This window comes from Mytilus californianus, unplaced genomic scaffold (genome assembly GCF_021869535.1).
Source record: "Mytilus californianus isolate M0D057914Y unplaced genomic scaffold, xbMytCali1.0.p SCAF_2, whole genome shotgun sequence".
Taxonomy (NCBI): domain Eukaryota; kingdom Metazoa; phylum Mollusca; class Bivalvia; order Mytilida; family Mytilidae; genus Mytilus; species Mytilus californianus.
Genome location: NW_026262668.1, coordinates 19,481,479 through 19,505,313, shown reverse-complemented (window position 1 = coordinate 19,505,313; position 23,835 = coordinate 19,481,479). Strand labels below are relative to the sequence as shown.

Below are 23,835 nucleotides of genomic sequence, written 5' to 3'. Positions count from 1 at the left end.
CAAATAACGTAGATGATAGCAACTAATTCAGTCAGCTAGAAAAGGATTGTTTTTGTAAAATTGACTATTAAAAACAGAACAACTGTAAATACTTGGGTGGGTAAAATGTTAAAAACACCAATGCTGTTATTTAGAACACAAAGCAGCAACTGTTGAATGATTTAACAATGTCAGGTGAAATTTGAACGGTCTATGAAAATTTTCAATGTTCAACAATTTCTATAGCTCGTCTTGGTAAAGTCGATCTTGTGTAAAATCTCTCAAAATATGTCAGACTTATAACAGATAAATTATGGTTTAATTTGTAGCGAATATTATTTGGCTTTCTTTAATAACACCCCAGTTTATAAGATTTTCGGTCCATCATTAGATCTGCTTTCCCTTCCGGAGCACCGGAAATTACCCCTGGTTTTGGTGGGTTAGTTTTCCTCAGTCTTTAGTTTTTTTTTTTTTTTTTTTTTTGTTGTTTGTAGATTATTGTTTGTCTTTTGGTCATTTTTTTGTTTTTTGCTATTGCCTTGTCAGTTTCGAATATATCTATATAACCATAATTAATCTTGAAAGAAAAAAAAAATATGTGTTTACCAACCAAAAGATATGGGGTTCAAAGCTTATTTCTGATGTTATTCAGGTTATTCATAATATTTCAAAAGTGTATTTACATTAAAAAAAAGTTCCTCAGTATACAATGAAAGAATCACATATCTTTATATATTAGTAATCCAAATACCATAGTGTGATTAACTGGCTGATCCTGTGTTTGCCCTGGTATAGATTTGATATCAGTTGTATTGGCCTAGCGACCCAAAGAGTCATTGATCAGCACAGCTGGTCGAAAATATTAGTTTATATCGTGCTGATTTACCGTATTAAGGCTGATTTGATAATGTCATTTGATAATTGAGAGTATAGTTATTTCTTTACAACATCGCCTGTACTTATGATTGCAAGAGCCCTTCCCTTATAGTCCATACTTTTCTCAATAGTTTGTTCTACACTGCCAAGCTGCACTGCTTTGACAGCATGGAGTTCAATCTTGCAATGCATAGTCCATCAACCCTTTCCAAATGTGATGATACAAAAATATGATAGCGTTATATTTATAGTTGCTGTGCATGTACTGATTTTGTGTCATTATAAGCTGTAGGTATTTATTATTTTCCTAAATGCATTTATAGATAGTTCAAAAACACAATGAGGCATTACGTGGTCAGATAGATTCTGGTCTGTTAAAACTATGTTACTATTTTGTCAAAAATCTGTAAAAACGGATATTTTGGCAAACCTGACTTGCCATTAATTTTTCCTGGGAAGGACAATGCAGTAACATGTACCTCCAGCAAATATTGATTGGTTTCTGTAACTTTAAGATAACAAAGGAACGACAAAGAAACAGTTGAATCAATGTTCACTTCTTAAGAAGAACAATTTTAAAAAGTCATTTTAAAAATAAATCTGTTCATATGGAAGGTAACGAACAAAAACTCGACATTCAATGATAGCTTTACTGAAAATTTATCAAGGAAATAAATAAAATGTACAAATAAGAGCTTGCCTTGTCCCATTTGTGTCTTATTTCTTTAATTTATAACATCTCTTTTAATAACTACAAACTCTTTATACACAGTGCATCATTTGGATCATCTTACCATCAGGTAAAAACAGAAACAGACTATAAAAGTATGCTTCAAGTGGATGTATCCGTAAGTTACAATTGTAAATATTGTATTATACATATTGAGAAAAGGCAATAGTTTCAGGTAGTTGCAACGACAAGAGCATTCGACAAGGTTCGCACGGGAGCAGATTCAATAAAATAAAACATGTAGCACTAAGGAGTACAATCCATAAAAGGATTTCACAAACCCGTCTAAAGTAGACCGCGCCTTTAGGAGTTGTAACCAAACTAAACTACTATCTTTTGAGTGAAACAAATTTGGATCCTTAAAGAAACGTCCATTGATAAATACACATCTATGTGAAATGTAAACGACACCCGCTTTTACGATTGAGAATTAATAAACTCGCATTAACACTTATATATGATAACCTTTCAGGTAAATGCAGCAGCAAGTGGATTTGGAAAGAGTGGGAGTTTTAGTGCTAGCGCTTCCTATAAAAAAGCAGTTAAAGAGGTCACTAAAGGAGACACGACAACTTCAGAAATAGTCGGCCGTGCTATTGTGTACAAAGCAAGATTGTCATCAACAGGGACAATATCGAAGGTAAATATATTAAGAGTTTTAACTCATGTGTAAACTTTAAATACCGGTATTGCATCAATATTAAACTAAACCCATAGAATTTAATAGAATTCAAGCAATGTTCCATCAACCCTCTATTCGTTCATTTTGTAACTTATCTTACAAGTTCCATCTTAGTTGGTACCGATTTCTACCATCAGTTCAATACTGAAGCATGTAGACTATTGGTCCCCGAGGGTATCACTACCCCCGTCATGAGTGCACGAGTACTTAATGCACATATGGATTTTCTTTATCGAAATCTGATGTTAAAAATTCGGAAAACGTTTTGTTATAAAACGGAATATATCTATCTTGTACGGGTTTGTTTTACTTTTGGTCCTTTTTGGTTTTAGTAGCAACTCAACGTATGTTATAGATCTTAGATTTTTAATTATTTAAGTTTTGATCATGATTAGAGAGCAGCTTTCGATGTAGTAAATACGGTACCGTTATTGTAAATACTACAACTTGACTATATGCATGGCGAGTGATGCATACAAAGCAGAAAACAATACTCTGTCGACGCATCAGGTCTGACTCCTTTTTGATTTCATGCGATTCCCTAGGTTTTTGTATGCTACATTGATTTGTTTTCTCCTCCTAATCGATTTACTAGATTTTAAAATTAGTAAACTACTATTGCCCTAATTTATTGTTATAAGAATGGACATCAATAAATTTGAGGAATAATTTTCCTCAAGCAAAGCTGTGATATCATGTCTTGATTCGTTATACGTTTTGCTACTTTGAAGTTTAAAAATATAAAAGACGACTTAATCTTTAATATAAACATAGGAAGATGTGGTATGATCGCCAAAGAGACAACTCTCCACTAGAGATCATGTTAACGTAGTAGGTCAGCAGCTATATGTCACCGTACGGCCTTCAACAATCAGCAAAATCCAAACTGCATAGCAAGCTAAAAGAGGCCATAAAATGACAAATATTAAACAATTCAAACTGATGAATTACAAACTGGTTTATGAACAAAATAATAAACTAAAAACAATTATACATTCTGTATGTGCCTGTCCTAAGTCAAGAGCCTGTAATTCAGCGGTTGTCGTTTGTTGCTGTGTTACATATTTTTTATCGTTCTTTATTTTTACATAAATTAGGCCGTTAGTTTTCTTGTTTGAATTGACTTACATTTGTCAATTCGGGGCCTTTCATAGCTGACTATGCGGTATTGGCTTTACTCATTGTTGCAGGCCGTACGGTGACCTATAGTTGTTAATTTCTGTGCCATTTGGTCTCTTGTGAAGAGTTGTCTCATTGGCAATCATACCACATCTTCTTTTTTATATTAACTCATCCGATAGAAACAAAACACAACAGGCAAAGTACATATCTGAGAGTACTCGCAGTTACTGAAAGCTACTTTCAGAGCCCCGGCGATCACTCCTGTTTTAGTGAAGTTTGTGTTGCTATGTCTTTAGTTTTCTAGGTTGTATATTATAGACTGTCGTTTGTCTTTTCGCCGTTTTCATATTGATGGCGTTGTCAGTTTGTCTACGACATGAAATTTAATTGAAAATTTTAACATGGGTAGGCACTATTTTGTAAATGTTAATTTTGACGTCAATCAAGTGCAGCGCATGTTTTATTGAATTAAGAAGATGACTTTCTTTCTAAGGAGAAGGCAAAAGTCATATACAAATATATCTTTGGTACCTTACGTCCTCTTTATGAATCATTAATGATCTAAGCTTGATTTTCGCAATTCTCAAATGGTAAATCAATGTTTACAAATCAACACTTGAATTTAAAACGGGATTAAACCAACCCAGTTTGTGTCTATGTACAATAGGTTATTTATGATAATGCGCTATTAAATGGTGTTTTTTGTTTGTCTATTATTTCGAAGGATTCGGGATTTTGGTGGTTGGAGTAATCTGTTCTACTCTTTAATATTTTTTTGTGATTACTGTTTACCTTTCTTAAAACATTTTTAGGTGAGAGAAAACTTTCTAACATATTGATTCTTATTTTTTAAGCTAAGCGATTTCTTCGAAGATAATATAAGAGCCTTACCAAGTGAAAATTGTGAAGAGGACGTGATACAACAATTGTACATCCAAGTAATCGAACAATTTGGAACTCATTATACAACGGAGGTTGTCATGGGAGCAAAGGCAGTACAGGAATTTAAATTCAAGAACTCAGATCTCGATAAATTTCAGTCAGTTGGCATCTCTGCCAAGGTGTGATTTACACTTAGCACGTGTTAACTTTGATCTAAACTCGATATGATTTTGGTGTCCTCAACACGTAAACCAAATTCTACTACGTCCCCATTGTGACAAAAGTCATGTTTATACGAAGTTCAATTCTGATTTTAATAACATGCAGTCGATAGTCAATGTAGGTGTGGTTGGGTTAAGTGTACATGGAAATAGATGTTCAGAATTTGAATTTTATTATGGGTATCTTCCAAAGATACATCTATTCAATACAAAAAAGTAAAATACTATTAAAAAACAATTGATGGGTAACTTATTAGGAAACGTTAAGTACTATTACACGTTGCTTTTATTACCCCAATTAGAACACAAAGCAGTCATTATACACTTCAGTCAATTAAAAAAAAATTCCCCAAATTGAGGGGTTGAGAAAATGAGCATTACTAAATCTATGGCAGCAGGACAATGTACAGGAACACTTTATATTGTATAGCAGGAAAATGAAAATGAGGGAGGACAGGACATAAAAGTTAAAATGCATTAAAATCCAACGTTGTTGAAGTAACCTGCACATTTTGTTTTGGCATTATAAAAGAACATCAAAGGAGAAAAACGGTGTCCATAAGGCATCCACCATTCATATTTTAATTTTTTTCTGGCATGGTTGGGGATGGGGGTTCATATGCTTATTTTCTGGTGACAAATAATTTGTCTCGACGTTGAGTTTATTTGTTTACCTGAGTTTCAATTATTAGATAAGGTACGACAATATATTCTTTAAAAGCACTGCAAACACATTGGTACAAAGAATGGGAATATAAAACATAGTATACAAAATAAATAATTTGTACACAGGACAAGATAATAATATTTGATTGGCTATACACGTTCGTCTAATTATTATACTACAGGTGGGCTAAGGTAGAACAGGCAGACCTGCTAATGAATGTATAACCTTTATAAAAAAAACATTTATTTATCATCAGAAATTGACTACATTGAATCATTTGTGAATTAAACAAATTATCATAGAAAAAATCCCATTTCCCCCGCCGAAACAAAAATAATCTATAGTCGGTGCCTACTGCTACAGAAATTGATAAATAAATTTTAATTTAAAATCTATGTAGTGTACATTTAGATACTTGTACATGCAGTGTACTGATGTGAATAATTCTCATGTATATGTAATTAAAACCGATGTAGGTTGCACTTCTGTAAATATAGACAGTGCACTACTTTTTTATTCAAAGGTCAATTCAATATTTGCTAAATAGATGATATCTTCCCTTTTAATAATTTAGATACGTCGAAACATTAGGAGCTATATGACCAAAAGAAGCTATATGGCCTAAAAAGAAGAACAAATACCAACGACATCTTAATTTAGGCTCCTGAATTTTCAACTTTTATAAAAACATATACAGAATCAACAGAATAACTAATGTTAGGAAACTTGTTTCTAAAATATGTGCTGTGCAAACTGAAGTTGATGTGTTATGTTCACATTACTTTGAATTTCAAAAAATAGTATAAAGTAATAAAAACAAAACTATCAGGTAAGATTTAGTATGACAAATATCAAATTTTTGTTTATAAACTATTTCAATTTCAGGAATAAGGTGTGCACAATAACAGGTCAACGTTTGGTTTCAATGATGAGCAAAAACCCATCATATATAGAAAAAGAGAGGCAAAAGATACCGGAGGGACATTCAAACTCATCAGTCGATGACAACGACATGGCTAAAAAAGAAAAAAAACAAACAAACAAACAATAGTACACAAAACACAACATAGAACATTAAATACAGAGCAACACAAACCCCACCAAAAATGGGGTGATCTCAGGTATTCCGGATGGATAAGCAGATCCTGCTCCACATGTGGTACCCGTCTTGTTGACTGTTCTCTCATAAAATAGTTGTTAACAATATTATTTTAAAAAGCAATATTATATATTATATCTAAACAATGACCGTGAACATGTATTTCTTTCAAAAGGTAGCAGCTCAGGTGTCGGTCAATCAGGGAGCCTATTCTGTAAGTGGAGGCTTTCGCGTAGGCATTAAAAGCAATGAAGAAATGAGAGAAATGGTATCAAGTACTGAAAAAGAGCAAAGGGAATATTATATCGGTGGAAGTCCTCCTTCAGGTGATTACAGTGCAGGATCTACTGAAAGTTTAAGAGAATGGGCAAGATCTGCAGCTGAAAATCCTGCACCTATTCAATATAAGCTATCGTCCATTGATTCACTAATTAGCCCAAAATACTTCAAAAAGAAAGAAACAGGTATGTTATGGAGCACTAAACGCATTTTTAAATTGAAATATATTTCAAATAATACAAAACAAAAGACTTTTTTGCAGAATGGAAGATAAATTAAATTAGTTACTCGAAATGTAAATTCCCTTTACTTACATTTTGCACAACATGTCAGAACTGTAAAGCAGCACCAAATGCTTAGTAGACAAAACAATAATATTAGACAATATCGTCCACAAATGTTTTTCTTTAGTTCGAGGTTATTACAGATGTTTTGATTTTATCACTAAATCTAAGCTCATTTATCAATAAAAAGGTGAAGATTTCTGAGCTTCTTTTCCGATTTGCATATATATATATATATATATTCTGTGACTGTATTTCACGATCCTTCACCGATGATATTTAGCTAATCTGCAATCAATTCCATCTTCATGCCTAATATATAATGTACTTTGTTACAACACTAGATTCTACTGACGAGGAAAGGTAACACTAGGCCACCGAAAGCTGAATTACTAGTTCAGTATAGGTGGTCATGTGGTCTAGAGCGCTGGACACAGTGCATGCGGTGTTGTCTCGATATCCCAATAGCATGAGTTCGAATTCCGGCGAGGGAAGAACAAAAATTTGCTTCCGCAAATTTGCAGATTTAACATTGTTGTGCCGATATTTAGAGTAATTATGAATATAATATGTGTTTTCAGCCGTGTATCACCTTCACTTGTAATCCTATGGATGGATCTGTCGTAGAGTTGTCACTTGTTTAGATGTACTTATCCAAATAATTATTTCTTTGACTGTATCTTACGATCCTTTAAGATGGATATTTAGTTAATCTGCAATCAATTCCATCCTCATGCCTAATATATCATGTACTGTGTTAAAACTCTAGATTCTACTGACGAGGAAATGTAACACTAGGCCACCGAAAGCTGAATTATTAGTTCAGTCTAGGTGGCCGTGTGGTCTAGAGCGCTGGACACTGTCGAGGCGGTGTTGTCTCATTATCCCAATAGCATGAGTTCGAACCCCGGCGAGGGAAAAACAAAAATTTGCTTTCGCAAATTTGCAGATTTAACATTGTTGTGCTGATATTCAGAGTAATTTTATATATATATATGTAAAAAAGATATATTAACCTCTATATGTCAATTTGCCCATTCGCGTGTCCTTTTGTTTATAAACTATTTTTATTTTTGCATTTATTTGTTCTGTATTCCTTTCATGTAAGGGTGTCATTTTATTGTTATATTTAACATTGCCATAAAAGTGCGAGGTTTGGCTAGCCACAAAACCAGGTTCAACCCACCATTTTTTTCTTAAAATGTCCTGTACCAAGTCAGGAAAATGGCAGTTGTTATCTTGTGGTTCGTTTTTGTGTGTGTTGCATTGTCGTTTGTTTTTTGTTCGCTTCAGTGTTTCTGTTTCGTTGTTTTCCTCTTATGGTTGATGTGTTTCCTTCTGTTTTGGTTTGTAACCTGGATTTGGTTTTGTCTCTATCGATTTATGACTTTCGAACAGCGGTATACTACTGTTGCCTTTACTTTGTAGTGTCAATGACTGATTTTGATCAAATATTTTGTATATTATCTTTCAGGAATTTCTATTTTGATAGTAGATCATATTATATATCAAATCATTTGTAAAATAAGATGTTCAAGTGCTTTACTTATTGTTAGGATACTTGCCCACTGTTGAATACAGATAAAATCAAAAACAACAATCTATAAATTTTATATGCGTCCGAACTGCTTTTCTGAATTCACCTCCTTTACTAAAGCCAAAAACAATAGAAGCCAATGTTACATAAAACCGACACACTTGAGGAGCTATATGACCAAACAGGACCAAACATAATATTTAAATCATTCTAAGTTCAATTTTGATAGACGGAGTAGGAACACATTTCCCTACATATGGTTGTTTTTGTTTTTTTATTTATATATTATGTATGTTTTATGTAAGTTTTAAATATGATTTCTTCCTTGGCACAATTTGAAGAAAAGTGACTATATTTATCGCACCAATGTTATTGTTTTCATAAACTAAGGATACCACAGCGACAGTCTGATAAGCTCCAAATGTAGACTTACAATGAGAAGGTCGTTTGAATACTGAACCTAACGACAAAACAGATGGCATAACCGCTTTCATTGCAGAATTTACTTCAATCTTTTTGTTAATAGTTTTCTTCGATCGTTTTGCGGACGCCTATATAATTAGTGGTATGATAGTAATGGACTAACTGTGTCCCATATGACCAGGGATATGTTCCATTCATTAAAGCCATATAATCGAACACACAGAAAGTCAAATGATTGTCATCATGCATCCGAGTTTGACCCAAATTTATGTGCGATTGTACTTGCTCAATATTCTTGTTTTTTTGTTTGTTTTTTACCGTCTAATCCAGTGCCATTTACAATCAGAAATTTGTAATACTTTGATTGTCGTTCCAGGTTTTTTTCTCTCCTTTTAGTCGTAGTGTTAACAGCCGTTAGACTTGTAGTTGTTAATTTCCCATTGGCTATTCCCCTACTTGCAAATGCAATAATTGAAATAAGTTCTAGTAGCAGGAGATTAAGTTTATGACATATGTTATGGGATCGCTTCTGATTTATTGTACTGTTTTATTGACATTTGTTTGACGTTCTTAACGTAAAACTTATTCTGTTACAGGATTGTTCGAGAAAAGACAATGCTTCCGCAAAGCTCTTTTTCGTTACTGTCTCTCAACAATAGCAGCTAACCATTGTAGTTTGAAATCTGAGTCTACCATTGATGGCAATCCAAGTACATTTAGGTAATTAGGACTTTTTTTCATTTTCAAAAGATGATCATAAGATATTGAGAAAGTGAGGACCACAATTTTGTAAAGAGATTTAATGCTGTGTAGATTAATGAAAGGAAAAGCTGAATCAAATTTTATGGATTAACTAATTTCTTTTTCTTTCTTTGGTGTTTGCAATTTTCAATTTGTACTATATAATTTCTTGTAGATATGGTGATTTTGTCACATTAAGAAATAGGAATAGATATTTATCACTCTCACAACATTATGGAATATCCCCTGGAATGACAATGAGGCCGTTAACCACAGGTACTAAATTCTACGAATTATTTCTATAAATCTAAAAATAGAAATAACACAATATTTTGTGTGTTCTTAGTCTTTTTAATGGATGAGCGTAGTTTCATGCTTTGGTCAACAAGGAGAACATTTTAACATCACAGCTTAATTTAGTAGTTTAATAAAGAAAAAAAACTATAAGGTTTACTTTGATTTAATAATCCTATAGCTTTTTAATACACTATTACAGAAAAGTGGAGAAGATATCCCAAAGAAACCTCTAAAACAATAAATAAAAACGCAAATAACAAATTGCAAATTAGACCAAACGACGAAAAGTAAACAAACCATTGTACGAAACACTACAAAGAAATGTAAGGACTGAGCAAATCGAACACCGTCAAACACAAATGTGTACCAAGATGGTCCAGAATGGTCAGCATTTCTTATTCTTATAATAAGATTAATCCACCGTATTACACTTGTATTGATATGCTGAACATAAGTGTATCATATCTAATATTCTGTTTGTTCGTAGTTACAACAGTAACAAACTATGATGGACTATTCCAACTTGTTTCGCCTGATGGAGCCAACGACAAGTTGGGATTAAATATGCACTATGGAGAACCATTCCTTCTAAAGACAATTGAGGTAAAAAGCAAGAATATGTAATAAAAAGCACGATAATGTACTTAAAATATCACAATAAATAAAAGTAGTCACCATTAACCAGTTTGAACGTAGTATACTTTTGTCTCCAAATCATGAGGTGATATATTAACAGGTAATTACGACAATGCTAAATCACATGAGACATATTGAACGAGGGCAATATGTTTCAAACACCTCTTCAAATTCAAGCATCATCCGTACTGCAACCCAAAAGGTATATCAGGCAAAGTGTGAAACCTGTCATGAAGTTTGAACAAACATGAACAGGTAGGAGCTTTGAAATATATTACATGTCTCTGGTCACAAATCTACTAAGCAAGTGTATTCAAACGTTTGTCCTTGGTCAAGCTTCAGTAAAGGAAAATTTAATTTATCGATTGTTCGTGAATTTTAAGATGTCTTGCTATTAGAAAAGACATATGCAAACCCGTTATTGTAAGATGCATTATCACATAAAATGACTTTTCGTGTAATTAAACAGGAGTAAAACGGCGGGTGTCTGTAGTGGAGCTTGAACCGCCAATTTCCTAAGAACACTTTAGTTCATTAATGGTTTATATCGGAGTTCTTGTTGCTAAATCATTTATTTTCTGTTAAATTCTTTGTTGACTGTTGTGTTATATCGTTTTGTTTTGTTTCGTCAACTTTGTCTTTTTTCGACTCGTAGTTTTCCATTCGTGTATTTGGCTTTGTATATTCCTTATAAGTTATAATTATTTGCAAGTTTAGATTAAGGCAACCGTAGATTTTTGAATGATCAAGTCTAATAATTCGATGAAGAAGACAACCCAAGGCAAGAAATAAACACTGATGGAATCGAATGAACTTCAAAGATCGTGTTGTGTCGTCAGGGTAGGCATCTCTTCCTATGCTGGCATCTTCAGCCATGCGAATCCACTCTAAGGTAAAATGTAACAATTGAGAAAATTATGCAATCTGTATGATTACAGATAAGACGACTTTTCTGGTGTTCTTGCGTTTATTTGTACTGTATTCCTGTCACGTAATGTTGTCATTTTAGCGGAATTTTTAACATTGCATATAAGCGGGAGGTATTGCTAGCCATAAAACCAGGTTCAACACACTAGTTTTTCTTAAAATGTCCTGTACCAAGTCATGAATATGGCAGTTGTTATCAAATAGTCCGTTTCTATGTATGTTGGCGTTTGTTTTTGTAGCAGTTCAGTGTTTCTATTGTTCCGTTGTTTTCCTCTAGTGGTTGATGTGTTTCCCTCGGTTTTGGTTTGTGACCCGGATTTGTTTCAGCTAAATCGATTTATGACTATTGAACAGCGGTATACTACTTTTGCCTTTATTAAGCTGTAAGAGTGCAAAAACATGTCACTAATGAGATGAGACACTAACATAATTACTTCAATAACAAAAATCAAAATATTTGAATTGTTTTTCCTCTGCACTAGCATTCATTAATGTGGATTGAAATAGTATTTACAATATCTAATCGGTTTCCCTCCGGAATGTACCTTATCTTTTTAATTTAGTAAATAATTACAAGGCATGATAATTTTCTTCAGGGTGATATGCTTCATATTGGAAGATCGCTGATATTAAATAATGACGAACCAGAAGAAACAAGACTACTGAATTTATTTACAAACCAGGATGAAGTTAAGTAAGTCTCGTGAAAATTTACGTCATTGTTTTTTCAAGTTTTGTTTATAAAGTTGTTTTATGTTACCACTTTGGAATACTAACAGTTTACAAATAAATCATGAATAAGTTTCTATAGTGACATTTGAGGCCAAATTATTACTGTTATATTTTTTAATGGCCGCATTACAAGTTAGTAGGACTGTTTACTGCATGTAATTGACCATGTGTTTTGTCAATGAGTTTCACTCTGTCAAAACGATCAACACACATATTCCATTACTCAAAACTCAGATGGACGAACAACCCAATATTTGCGATTGTTTATTGTTAGTTTCCCTATGTTATAGAAGGTGCGCTAGATTTCAATCGCAGTTACCAGGATTGTCAGTTTTCATACCGAAAGTCGGTAGTTCTCTTTGGACACTCCGGCTTCCTCTACGAATAAAAACCGACGGCCACGAAATAGCACAATAGTGCTGAAAGTGACGTTTAACATCAACCAATCAATCAATCAATCAATCCATCCATAGGGTATTACATTAACGTGTTCCATTTAATGCAGTATACCAGAGCATGATAACAATTGTCCAAATATAAGTACACTTGTTAGTAAATTATCACGACATGTTTAACAGAAAGAAAAACAGTTCTGTAAATTTCAAAGAGCGCTTTCTTAAATTGGATAGTTATAAAAGAGACTCATTGTGTTATGCATGAGCACATATGACATACTAATCTCACATGACAAGTATGGTACAATTGTTGTCGGTTTGGTGATGCTATTTACTTAGTAACCTTATCGCAACATAATAACAGATGATGCATACAACTATTTTGATTAGTTAGTCTTACAATTCGTGTCCATTTCGATACTGTTTTCCTTATAAAAAGGTGCATTGTCATTTTGTCAGATTAAACTCATTGATTAAAAAATCAATATAGATCCATGACGGTAGAACATGGTAGCTCTCTTTAAATGTTTTTCGTTTATTGTTTTAGCACAAATAATGCCGTCGGATTTCCTCTTTTTAATTTTTATCTCTCCATTCTTTATAACTTACTATTCGGTAGTGGTTTTGATCGTTTTTGAAAAATGTATGCAATTTGTAGTTCATGCCTGTCTCTTGTTGATACTTGTCTCGATGTCAGTCATACCAAATTTACTCATCGTATGTGGAATATCTAAAAGATAATATTGATTCTTAATCGTCTGTTTTCAGGTTTCGCTAGTTATTTTTAACTCTACTGTTTGTGATGGACATCTGGATTATTCAAAAACTACAGATCAAGTACATGTATTCTAAAGAATAATTGATCGTCGACGAACTTTTTACTGTTCTTTGTTTCATTTAGTTAACAGCATGTGGTTGCCAAATTCGAAAACTGAATAACAATCTTTCTTTATTGTTAAGCTATTTACAGTAAGGTTGTTAACATATTAAAAGAACGCAAATTACAAGTTAATGTGATTGGTGTGACGACAAAGGAGATACGATTTTACAGTTTGCAAACAAACTTTTACGGAATCGTTTAAAAGTTAAAACAAAATATTATTGTAAATTATCCGTTCAATTCTAAACCTGCATATATGATCGGTACGTATAAAACAATACTTTTAAAATTGTTATTTGTATTTCAGGGTTGTAAACATCAGCTATAGCCCAGTCACAGATTATTCCATCTTCCTAAAGAACGAGCATGGTAAGTAATTCGAAATGAGCACGAAACAGAGACGTATTGTAAAATAAAGCAAAGAGGTAATTACCATAAGTTGTACATTTTATCTACATTATCAAAGGAAAAAGTTTTTAGGTAAACAGGTTGCTCAAATTAAAAGATATATAGTTTAGATTGTAAAGATTGTTCTTACATTTGTATGTTTCATTTAAATTGCATTAACTTTATTTCCTCTTATTTGCATATGCATGTTATATGCACTTTGGAATACCATATTTTAGAAATAGCTGACATTCCGGAATTCTGTGACGTTGGATTTTGTATTTTATTTTCATCACAGTACAGTCTGCACTGATTAAAATGTTTTGTTTTGAGGTTTTCTTCACATTTCGTATAATATGTCACATCGCAGTCGGGAAAGTAGATTCAATCACACAATCAATGACTATATGATACTATTAAATATACTTCTACAGCAATGATACCAGTCACGTATTTATTATCAGGAACAACATTGAAAATAAAACAGTTCTTCAGAATAGCAACCTCGCAGTATCCTTTTCTCACAGTCACACATAAAGTTTCTGATACATATATTACATTCCTTGTATAAACGCTTTGAAAGGAAACAGAATAAACCGACTGACGTTTAAGACATTAAGGTAGATAGGGTGTCTTCCTCCATCTTGGATTTTGTAATACCTGAAAACAATCGGTCTAGATCTTTAATAGAATGTGCAAATTTTGAGAGTAGTAGGTAATTCATGTGTAAGAATTTTCATTTCAATATAGAAAATGATATGTTTTAGCATATTTATGGTTGTATTTTACAAAAAACAGAAAACTTTTGTTTGATTCAATTTTTTCCAACTTTGCCACATAAGGGGAGGCAACTCAAATGTAAGGGCAGATAATTCAGATAAAGGTATTTTTACAATAGAATGTGTTAGGAATTTACCTATTTTATCATGTAGCAAGAAAACGGGTCCGGTGACCCCATTTTTTCTTTTTCTTATCTGAAAGCATACTATTAAAGCTATCTTCTCATATTTTATCTCAAAATTCTATGGTGTAGTTTTCGTTTTATGGCAGAAAATTGGGTTTTCCATGCATAATCTATACAAAATCTGTTAATTTTGAACAACCTGTAGCGTGAAAATAAGCCCCGTGACCCATTCTTTTTATCATTTTTTTTTTTAAAAAGCTTGATATAAACTACATTTTGGCAAATTATTAAAAAATTCTATGGATTATAATTTAGACACCCCATCTACCTTAAACACGTAAACGATGACAATTTCATTCCGATATATTAGAAGATAAGCGTGTCGAAATCTTCATTCCCTAACACTTTTTATGTAAGGTAACACTAAAAGCACAATCAAAATAAATAAACATTAATGCAATGTGTCAAATATAAAGATACAAGTTAAAAAACAGTGGTTATTTAAAAGGTTTATTTCGGTTGGGTAACTGTCCTTCTGACATATATCCTACATCATTGTTCATTAATATAATATATATTCTTGCTTTAATATATCAAAGGCATAAAGTACTGTATTTTTGTTAATTTGTTTTCATAATCTATAGTACTTCATTTTGATGGCATTGTGGAAAAGTCATCAATTTGGATTACGATATTTTTCTTCTTTTTCAGCGTGTTCTTATCTAATAACCCTGCGATCCCATTGTTATCACAACGTAGTGAAATATTACCAAGTACAAATGTTAGGTTCTCAAGGTACAACCAGCAATACTATAACTGTCGGCAACATAGATGAATGCGTCTGCCCAAATAAAAGTCCCTGTGGCTCATTTTGGTTCCATACTATCGCAACAGATCAAGATATTGGAGATATACACACTGTTCGAATAACGGTAAATGCAATATGTTAAGGACGTCTAATAGACATCACAAATGAAATGTCTGAAAAAGGTTCACATTTATTTATTAATACGATTAACATAACTTTGAAAGAATTTAGTAAATATACTATCTATGGCCAGATCATGGATATTCTCTTATGATTGTGGCCTGTTATCAATTTCTTGCATGAAGGGATATTTCTTGTATCACACTGCATGGCGTGTGATCTGAACAGGTGATACGACAACTGCGTTGATTTTGATTGGCTTGTCGAGCATCAGGAGATGATATTACGACATTGCCATTGGATATTCGTTAGGTCAATGTTAACTTTTAAACGTTAAGGCGATGTACATTTCGTCCATGGCAACGGATATTTGTGATTTCTACAACAATATACAAAGCTTACACATTTATCACCTGGACATCTTCTTTTAATAAAATTGTATTACAATGTACATTCTGAAGCGTAACAAATATTTTGAATGTCTGATGTTCATGTTTGACGCCGGACAAGGACATATTACGTCATACTGATATGTGCAAAATCATAGATCAACGATTCGTGGAATATTTTGTTTTCGCACAATGAGAGTGTTAATATAAGAAAATAGGTTTAACAACTTGACCGAATTGTCTATCGCTTGATATCAACAATCGTTATTTAATTTGAATAGTAATAATAAACTGGCCAAAGGCTCGTTTATTATTATATTGAAATTAAATAACTCGCTATGAAATCTATAAATATCATCTTTTCTCCTTTTTGCATTCCGGACGCAATGCGCACCTAATAACTGGACATAACATAATGTGATTATTTATAATGTCTTTACATATTAGTCACGCACATGAATGTTTAGGAATCATTTCTTTGACATCATCAAAATTAAATTGCGAATGGAAATGGGGAATGTGTCAAAGAGAAAACAAACCGACCAGAGAGCAGATAACAGCCGAAGGCCACCAATTGGCCTTCAACACAGCGAGAAAATCCCGCACTCGGAGGCTGGCCCCTAAACAAAAATGTCTACTAGTTCAGTGAAAATGGACGTCATACTAAACTCCAAAACATATAAATGAACTAAAATTAAAAATCGTACAAGATTAACAAGGGTCAGAGGCTCCTGATTTGGGACAGGCGCAAAAATGCGTCGGGGTTAAACATGTTTAGTGAGATCTCAACCCTCCCCCTATAACTCTAGCCAATGTAGAAAAACAAAACCACAACAATACGCACAGTAAAACATAGTTTAAAAGAAGTCCGAGTCCGATGTCAGAATAGGTAACAAAAAAAACTAAGCAAAAGGACATAAATTAACAAAGGACTACTAGCAGTTACTGACATGCCAGCTCCAGACCTCAATTAAACTGATTGAACGATTATGTCTTCATCACATGAAAATCAAGCAAAATCCCTCCCGTTAGGGGTTTAGTATCATACTATCATAAAATATATGAGAAGAACATAACCCGTATCATGACAACAACTGGTTTTAAAATAAATGTGTTTATTTCCGATGCAAAGACCCTATGAGTGAATCAATATTAATACTAAAATATGCAATCCTTAATGACCTGACAACAGTATCGTAACTATATCCCTTCTGAATAAGTCTGTTTAAAGGTTTTGTTAGCTTTTGAGGTGGATGCCGACATTTTTGTGCTTTGTAAAGAATATTACCATAAAAAACATAAAAGATTGGAAGTGAAATACCTGAACGTATAAGATGTCTACATGTTGATTTATATTTACGAATGATGTCCTTGTACCGATAATGTTTTGACTAGTTTGTGATATCGAAAACCCTGGTGTAATAATTTTTCAGTAATACAGAGATTTCTTTCGTTAAAATCAAATACGTTGTTACATACACTAGCGAACCGAACAAGTCGGTTCGTGTTGCTTAGTCTTTAGTTTTCTATGTTGTGTCATCTGTACTATTATTTGTCTGTTTGTCTTTTTATTTTTGGCCATGGCGTTGTCAGTTTGTTTTCGATCTATGAGTTTGACTGTCCCTCTGGTATCTTTCGTCCCTCTTTTGAGATATATAAACACCATAAGATGGTGACAAGGGAACGTCACCATCTAAAAATGGATAATTAATAATAGAAAAATCATCTCTTTTATCAAAAATTTTGGTATTAAGTTTCCCGTTAAAGATATAGATATCAAGATCTAGGAAAGGGCAGTGTTCATTGTTAGTATTAGCTTTATTTAAAGTAAGTTCGGCAGAATAAATCTCTTTAGTGTACATACTGAAGTCGTCATTATTGAGAGCCAATATATCATCCAAATATCTAAAAGTGTTATTAAATTTTTGAATCAGATGTTGTTTCGATGGGTCTTTGCTGATTTTAGTCATAAATTGTAACTCATAACAATACAGAAACAGGTCCGCAATAAGTGGTGCACAGTTAGTCCCCATGGGAATTCCGATAACTTGACGATATACGGAATCTCCATAGCGAACACAAATGTTATCTAGAAAAAATTCAAGGGCAGTAATAGTATCAAAGCAGGTCCAATTGACATAGTTCTTTTGTTTGTTGTTACTAAAAAATGACCTAAAAGAGTTTGAACATATCTATTCGCATTCTGACTTTTTAAATGCCCATTTAATCAGGTGTGTGAATTTTTTCTTAATAAGATTATTAGGAAAATTGGTATATGGGGTAGAAAAATCTAAACTTTGAACAGATTCGAAATCACCAATATAAGCATGCAATTTATCAAGTACTTCCAACGAATTTTTTACACTCCAAAAGTAATTAATACCACTATTTTCAAAGGCCTTATTTGAACTATTTATTACCAGGTTTTTGATTGTACCAAGTGTACTAGTAAGTAGAATAGATAGTTTCGAGTGGAACAATGGCTTGAAGACGAAATAAATCTATATTTGTAAGGAGTTTTGTGCAGCTTCGGAAGCCAGTACATAGTTGGAACTTTCATTGTATTCGGTTCTGCTTGTAAAGATGTAGCTAATTTTTATGTTTGTTACAGATGTCTTTTCCGAAAATGGAGTCAGTTGGAATGTTGGTGAATTCGTGTTTTCCTTTTTCAGAACCTCAATGTAAAATTTACGTCAAACATAATGATATTATTAGTAGCCTTATCAGCCGGGACAAAAACAAATTCCATGTCGAGTTCTTTTAGCTTATGTTTGATACGTGAAATAGGGCTATTATGGTTGTTGCTAGGAGTAAAATGTTCTTTAAAATGACATAACAAATAAGAGGGAGTTCAGTATTGTCAAAATAGCCAGCAATTTGTTCTTTAACAGAATGACCATTAAAAATACCGGCAATATTTACAAAATCAAAACCTTTATTGACATATTTAATTTTAATAAAAAAAAATTTGTGATCTTCAGGGCGATCAATATTGGGAAACAATTTAGAATAACAATATGCAATTATAATTTCGACGATTTCATACTTAGGACTGCAATATGGAATAGTGTTGCATTCCTCTAAAATTTGATGTAATTTATTAACAGGCAAAGAACAGAGCCTGTTTAATAGATAATGTCTACCGTTGTTTTTTGAAATAGAAATAAGTTCCTAAATATTCGTATTGTTGGTACGAAATTTTCTTTGAATGCGATTTATTCTATGCCCATGAGAACGGTTTTTGCACACTGTTTTAGAAACTATATCCAAAATATTCACAGAATCTGTTCTTGATATATTACCAATTCCCATGATATTGTCATTAAGACCGAGAGAATAGACTGTCTAATTTTTTAATCCAATTTAATTCAATTATTTTCCGTGATCGTACAAATTTTGAATGAGATTCCCTAGGCTGCCTATTAACTACTAAAGAATGTTTTAAGGTAAAACTAATAAGCAGTAACAGCCAGTAGAAAATTAGATGACCCATTATAAAATGTTAAATGATTGCAGGGAAAGTATGGAGAATCAACAAACGGAATATGGGAACTGAAAATCAAATCCATCATTAATGAGGAGAAAAGACAGGTTGATTGGAATGGGGGTCAAGCATTTGGTGAAGTGTATGAAATTAGATCCAGTTTGCGGAAGAGTAAAAAGACAATTGGTATTTTGTTTTTGAAAAATGTGTTGACATTAGACATCTGATAACAGTAAAATTAAGGCTTTTTCAATTGTTTCTAATATTTGAATTAAACTTACATTAAGACATATCCCGACTGATCTATATGATAACATAATCACTTTACTTTTGGATTGTAATTGTCCAGAGTTTTCCTTGAAATTTCATATGTCCTCAGGATAAACATTACAACTTTTATAAAATTACGATGAATTGATAAGTATGTCCTCTATTTATCTGTATTAACTGGTTAACTATGCATAGTTATTTGCATTCGTATTGTCTTATTAATTGTATTCATCGGGTTTTTTCATTGATCTTTTTGGTGTTCATACTACAGTGCATACAATTGTTGCAAGAACAATTATGAACAACTCCAAAACTAAGTTATTAGAATTCAATTATAGCTTTGTCTTCATTCAAAAATATTTTGTCTGCTCCAAATAACTCATGATTTAACACCTTTGAAATATACTATAACTGTCAACCATAGTAAAAAGTAAAATCACAAAATACTTAACTCCGATGAAAATTCAAAACGGAAAGTCCCTAATCAAATGGCAAAATCCAAAGCTCAAACACATCAAACGGATTGATAACAACTGTCATATTCCTGACTTGGTACAGGCATTTTCTTATGTAGAAAATGGTGGACTAAACCTGGTTTTATAGCCTTTTTTTAAAAGGATTGAATCAAATAATTTATCTTTTCTCACTTGAAATGCATTTAAAAGGTTAAAAATTCCCATGCAACGTTTTCTTTGGAAAATGAATGTACCAAGACAGGAATATGACAGTTGGTTTTCATTGATTTGTTGGTTGATATAGTTTAATGTTTGATTTTGTCAGGTTTTATGGATATTTGTAATATACCTTTGAGTTCGATATTTTTGCTTTCAAAATATTCAAGAGTATTCATATTTGACAAGAGTGTAATGTCTGTCTTTCTTTGTAATGAGTGTTAATTTTTGGCATATTTAGAGGTTTTAATGAATATTCAAAACGTTTTTAACACTTTTTTTTCGTTTCTCGTTTTTTATATAGATTAAACCGTTGGTTTTCCTGATTGAATGGTTTTACACTAGTCATTTTTGGAGCCCTTTATAGCTTGCTGTTCGGTGAGAGCCACGGTTCCGTGTTGAATGCCGTAATTTGACCTATAATGGTTTACTTTTACAAATTGTGACTTGAATGGAGAGTTGTCTCATTGGCACTCATACCAAATCTTCTTATATCTATTAACATTTTTTTTTAATTCAAATAATAATTATATGTGTTATCCCTGTACATGGGCTTTTATTATTTATAAATAATTTTTAAATTTTAATGCACTTCGATTCTGTATGGCTAATATTTTACTCAGCTTTTGTAAAATATATATTAGAAAATATTTGAATAAAGGTCTTCTTTTGACGAGTTGAGAGTTTCATATAATCTTCTCTCTTCGTATAGGATTTAATTTCCACGTGGTAAACAACTAATTTGTTTATAATTGCGGTTTTTTCAATGACATTAAATATGTTGATTTATGTCCGTTGCCTCCGCAGTGCTCGGCATATGATAGTTTAATAGCCTTCCCCCTTGTTTGAATGATTTCTTTTTTTTCTAAGTTCTCTTCAACTATGTTTTAATCAATTAAAAGTGTATTAATATCTTAGAGCTTGGGTTTGTTGTTATTTACTTTGAACTAAATCTGTTCAGGAGAAAATTTATTGAAAATCATCTTGTCGTTTTTGTTTGTTTATTTAAATGGACTTTCTTTTCCGCGATTTCATGTTTCTATACTTAGAATATTTGACGGTTGAACCTCTTATCTCACTTTTTATAGCATACCATTTCAATCTAATTTTCTACATTGTGATATAAATCATATTCTGATAATGTATAATTTTATTAATATACATAATCTTTATCTGTCAGTAAAAACAAAAATACCGAACTCCAAGGAAAATTCAAAACCGAAAGTGCCTTATCAAATAGCAAAATCAGAACCAAAATCCTTTATCAATGGCAAAATCAAAAGCTCAAACACATCAAACGAATAACAAACTTGCGTTGAATTGTCAGACACAGAATTCAGGACCTCACGTTTAAGTTTCCCAGGCAGCGTGAATCTAATAAATTATTATATTGTGTATTCTTTATTGACATTATAACAATATTGACTTTGTAACTTTTTAAAAATTTATATATAAATATTTCCAAACAAACTTCCTTCCTTGTTCAAACTGTTTGATGTCTGTATCGATTAAAGAGTTAACAGTAGGTTTTTATGTATTCATATTATACCAAAAAGGAACAATTAAAAATGTAAAATCGAAGAAAAGAGTTACAAATTAGTCAACAACAAAACATCAAAAGACGAAAACAAAATCTTCAGTATTACAACTTTTAAATATACATCTCTAACAACTGACTTCAAGAATGACATGCTTTTTATCATTTATATCAATTAAAACTGGTTCAGTTGAACGTTTCGTTAAAGAATATATGTCTAATAATAATTATGAGAGAGGCAAACGATACCAATGGCACATTCAAACTCATATGTCGAAAATAAACCGACAACACTTGTCTAAAAACGCAAAAGACCAACAGACAATCAATAGTATACTATACACAACAAAGGAAACTAAGGACTGATCAACAAGAACCCCACCAAAAACTGGTGGAGAGCTCAAGTGCTCCGGAAGGATGGGCAAATCCTGCTGCACATGTGGCACCCATCGTGTTGGTCATGTTAGTACAAACCCGGTAATAAATCTAATTCGGTAGGTCACACTCGGGGAAAAGGGAACGGGATTGTAGCCCTGGTTTACCGTTTCAATTGGGAGATAATATGTTCCGTATGCAGGCGCTGCTAGAATAATGCCACATAGAAATTGAAAGTTTACAATTGGGAAGCTGAAATCTTCTATTTTGTCGTAAAATTTTGTTCCCACCTGCCCCTCATTGTTAATTTCTAGATGTGAATCAAGATATGAGGCAGACTCATTAGTATCTTTTTAAAATGTTTTTTTTTCAGATCTGAATTTATATCCAGTGCAGTTTACTTTTCAAAGTAGCAATAGAGCTTACCTTGAAGGACAACCGATAAATCTCCGTGATAATGGTTTTATCCATATCTTGTCCTCCGTGCCGAGGTCGTCGTTTTGGGACCGAGGCATGACGCATGTGGTTAGTTTAGAAGGAATGGGGGCGATTGGCATTAGAGAAATAGGACCGAAACCACATAAACCATTATCAGCAGGTAATTTTATTTACAATTTCGAACAGGTCAAAAACTGTGGTAAACTCGGGTGGTCCGTAATACTTAGCAGCTTCTGCGCCTATTACGCCAGTCATTGATGTATATTGCAAGTTTGAAAATCCGTTATAATACCCAATCGGAAATTTTTTTGAATTAAAAAAAAATCAATGATATCTTTTTTTTAAAATGTATTATCCCCGTGACATAATCTGACATGTGATAAAGTTAAACCTTACATTTCACAGCTGTTGCTATTAAATGTTATTCGATATCATGTGATACAAGAAATTAATAGTTAAAAGTCATTTGACATCGATATACTTTATATTTCACTTCTTGTTTGACTACTTAATCAAATATACTCGAAGAATGATAATTTCCCAAAGAATAAGGAAATTACTGATGCGAGATTGTATCTTCAACACACTGAAAATAGTTGATGTCATCTATGTTACATATATTTCATAATGATCAAATCATGATGGCTGACGTAAGCTATTTTCCAAAAAGAACTTCAACATCATCTTGAGAATCCTTGTTTTCATAAAGCTTTCCGATGAGCAGAAACGTTATTTCAAGAAATTAAAATCGGAAACACAGATCCTTTCTTTTCGAACTTCTTATGTCTGTGCTTCTTGAATAATTATTACATAGAGATGAATTGAAAAGAAATGTGTTAAACGATTTTTAATATAGAGTTATTGCTTCACTAATGACAAGCGGCATCTTACTCCTGTTCAAGATATCTTAATAGCCATATCAACTGAATTGTAACTTGAATAAGACTTTTGGAAAATCGGAAAATCAAAATAATACTTGATTTATTTCGTGCGTCAAACACGCTTTTCTGGCTTTACCTTTATCAAGAAAGCACATCAGAAACACCAAATTTAGAAAGTTTAA

The 23,835-nt window shown here is 32.6% G+C and overlaps 1 protein-coding gene across 1 annotated transcript in view; it reads left to right on the top strand.

The window, feature by feature from the left end:
• Positions 1-23,835, top strand: part of LOC127728916 (uncharacterized) — a 40,109-nt gene that overhangs the window by 5,649 nt on the left and 10,625 nt on the right. The window contains exons 4-12 of the mRNA XM_052236495.1: positions 1,628-1,703; positions 2,058-2,225; positions 4,244-4,450; positions 6,434-6,722; positions 9,378-9,501; positions 13,697-13,758; positions 15,392-15,612; positions 19,514-19,667; positions 22,708-22,932. Coding sequence (XP_052092455.1) covers positions 1,628-1,703; positions 2,058-2,225; positions 4,244-4,450; positions 6,434-6,722; positions 9,378-9,501; positions 13,697-13,758; positions 15,392-15,612; positions 19,514-19,667; positions 22,708-22,932 — 1,526 coding nt within the window. The remainder of the gene's footprint in view (positions 1-1,627; positions 1,704-2,057; positions 2,226-4,243; positions 4,451-6,433; positions 6,723-9,377; positions 9,502-13,696; positions 13,759-15,391; positions 15,613-19,513; positions 19,668-22,707; positions 22,933-23,835) is intronic.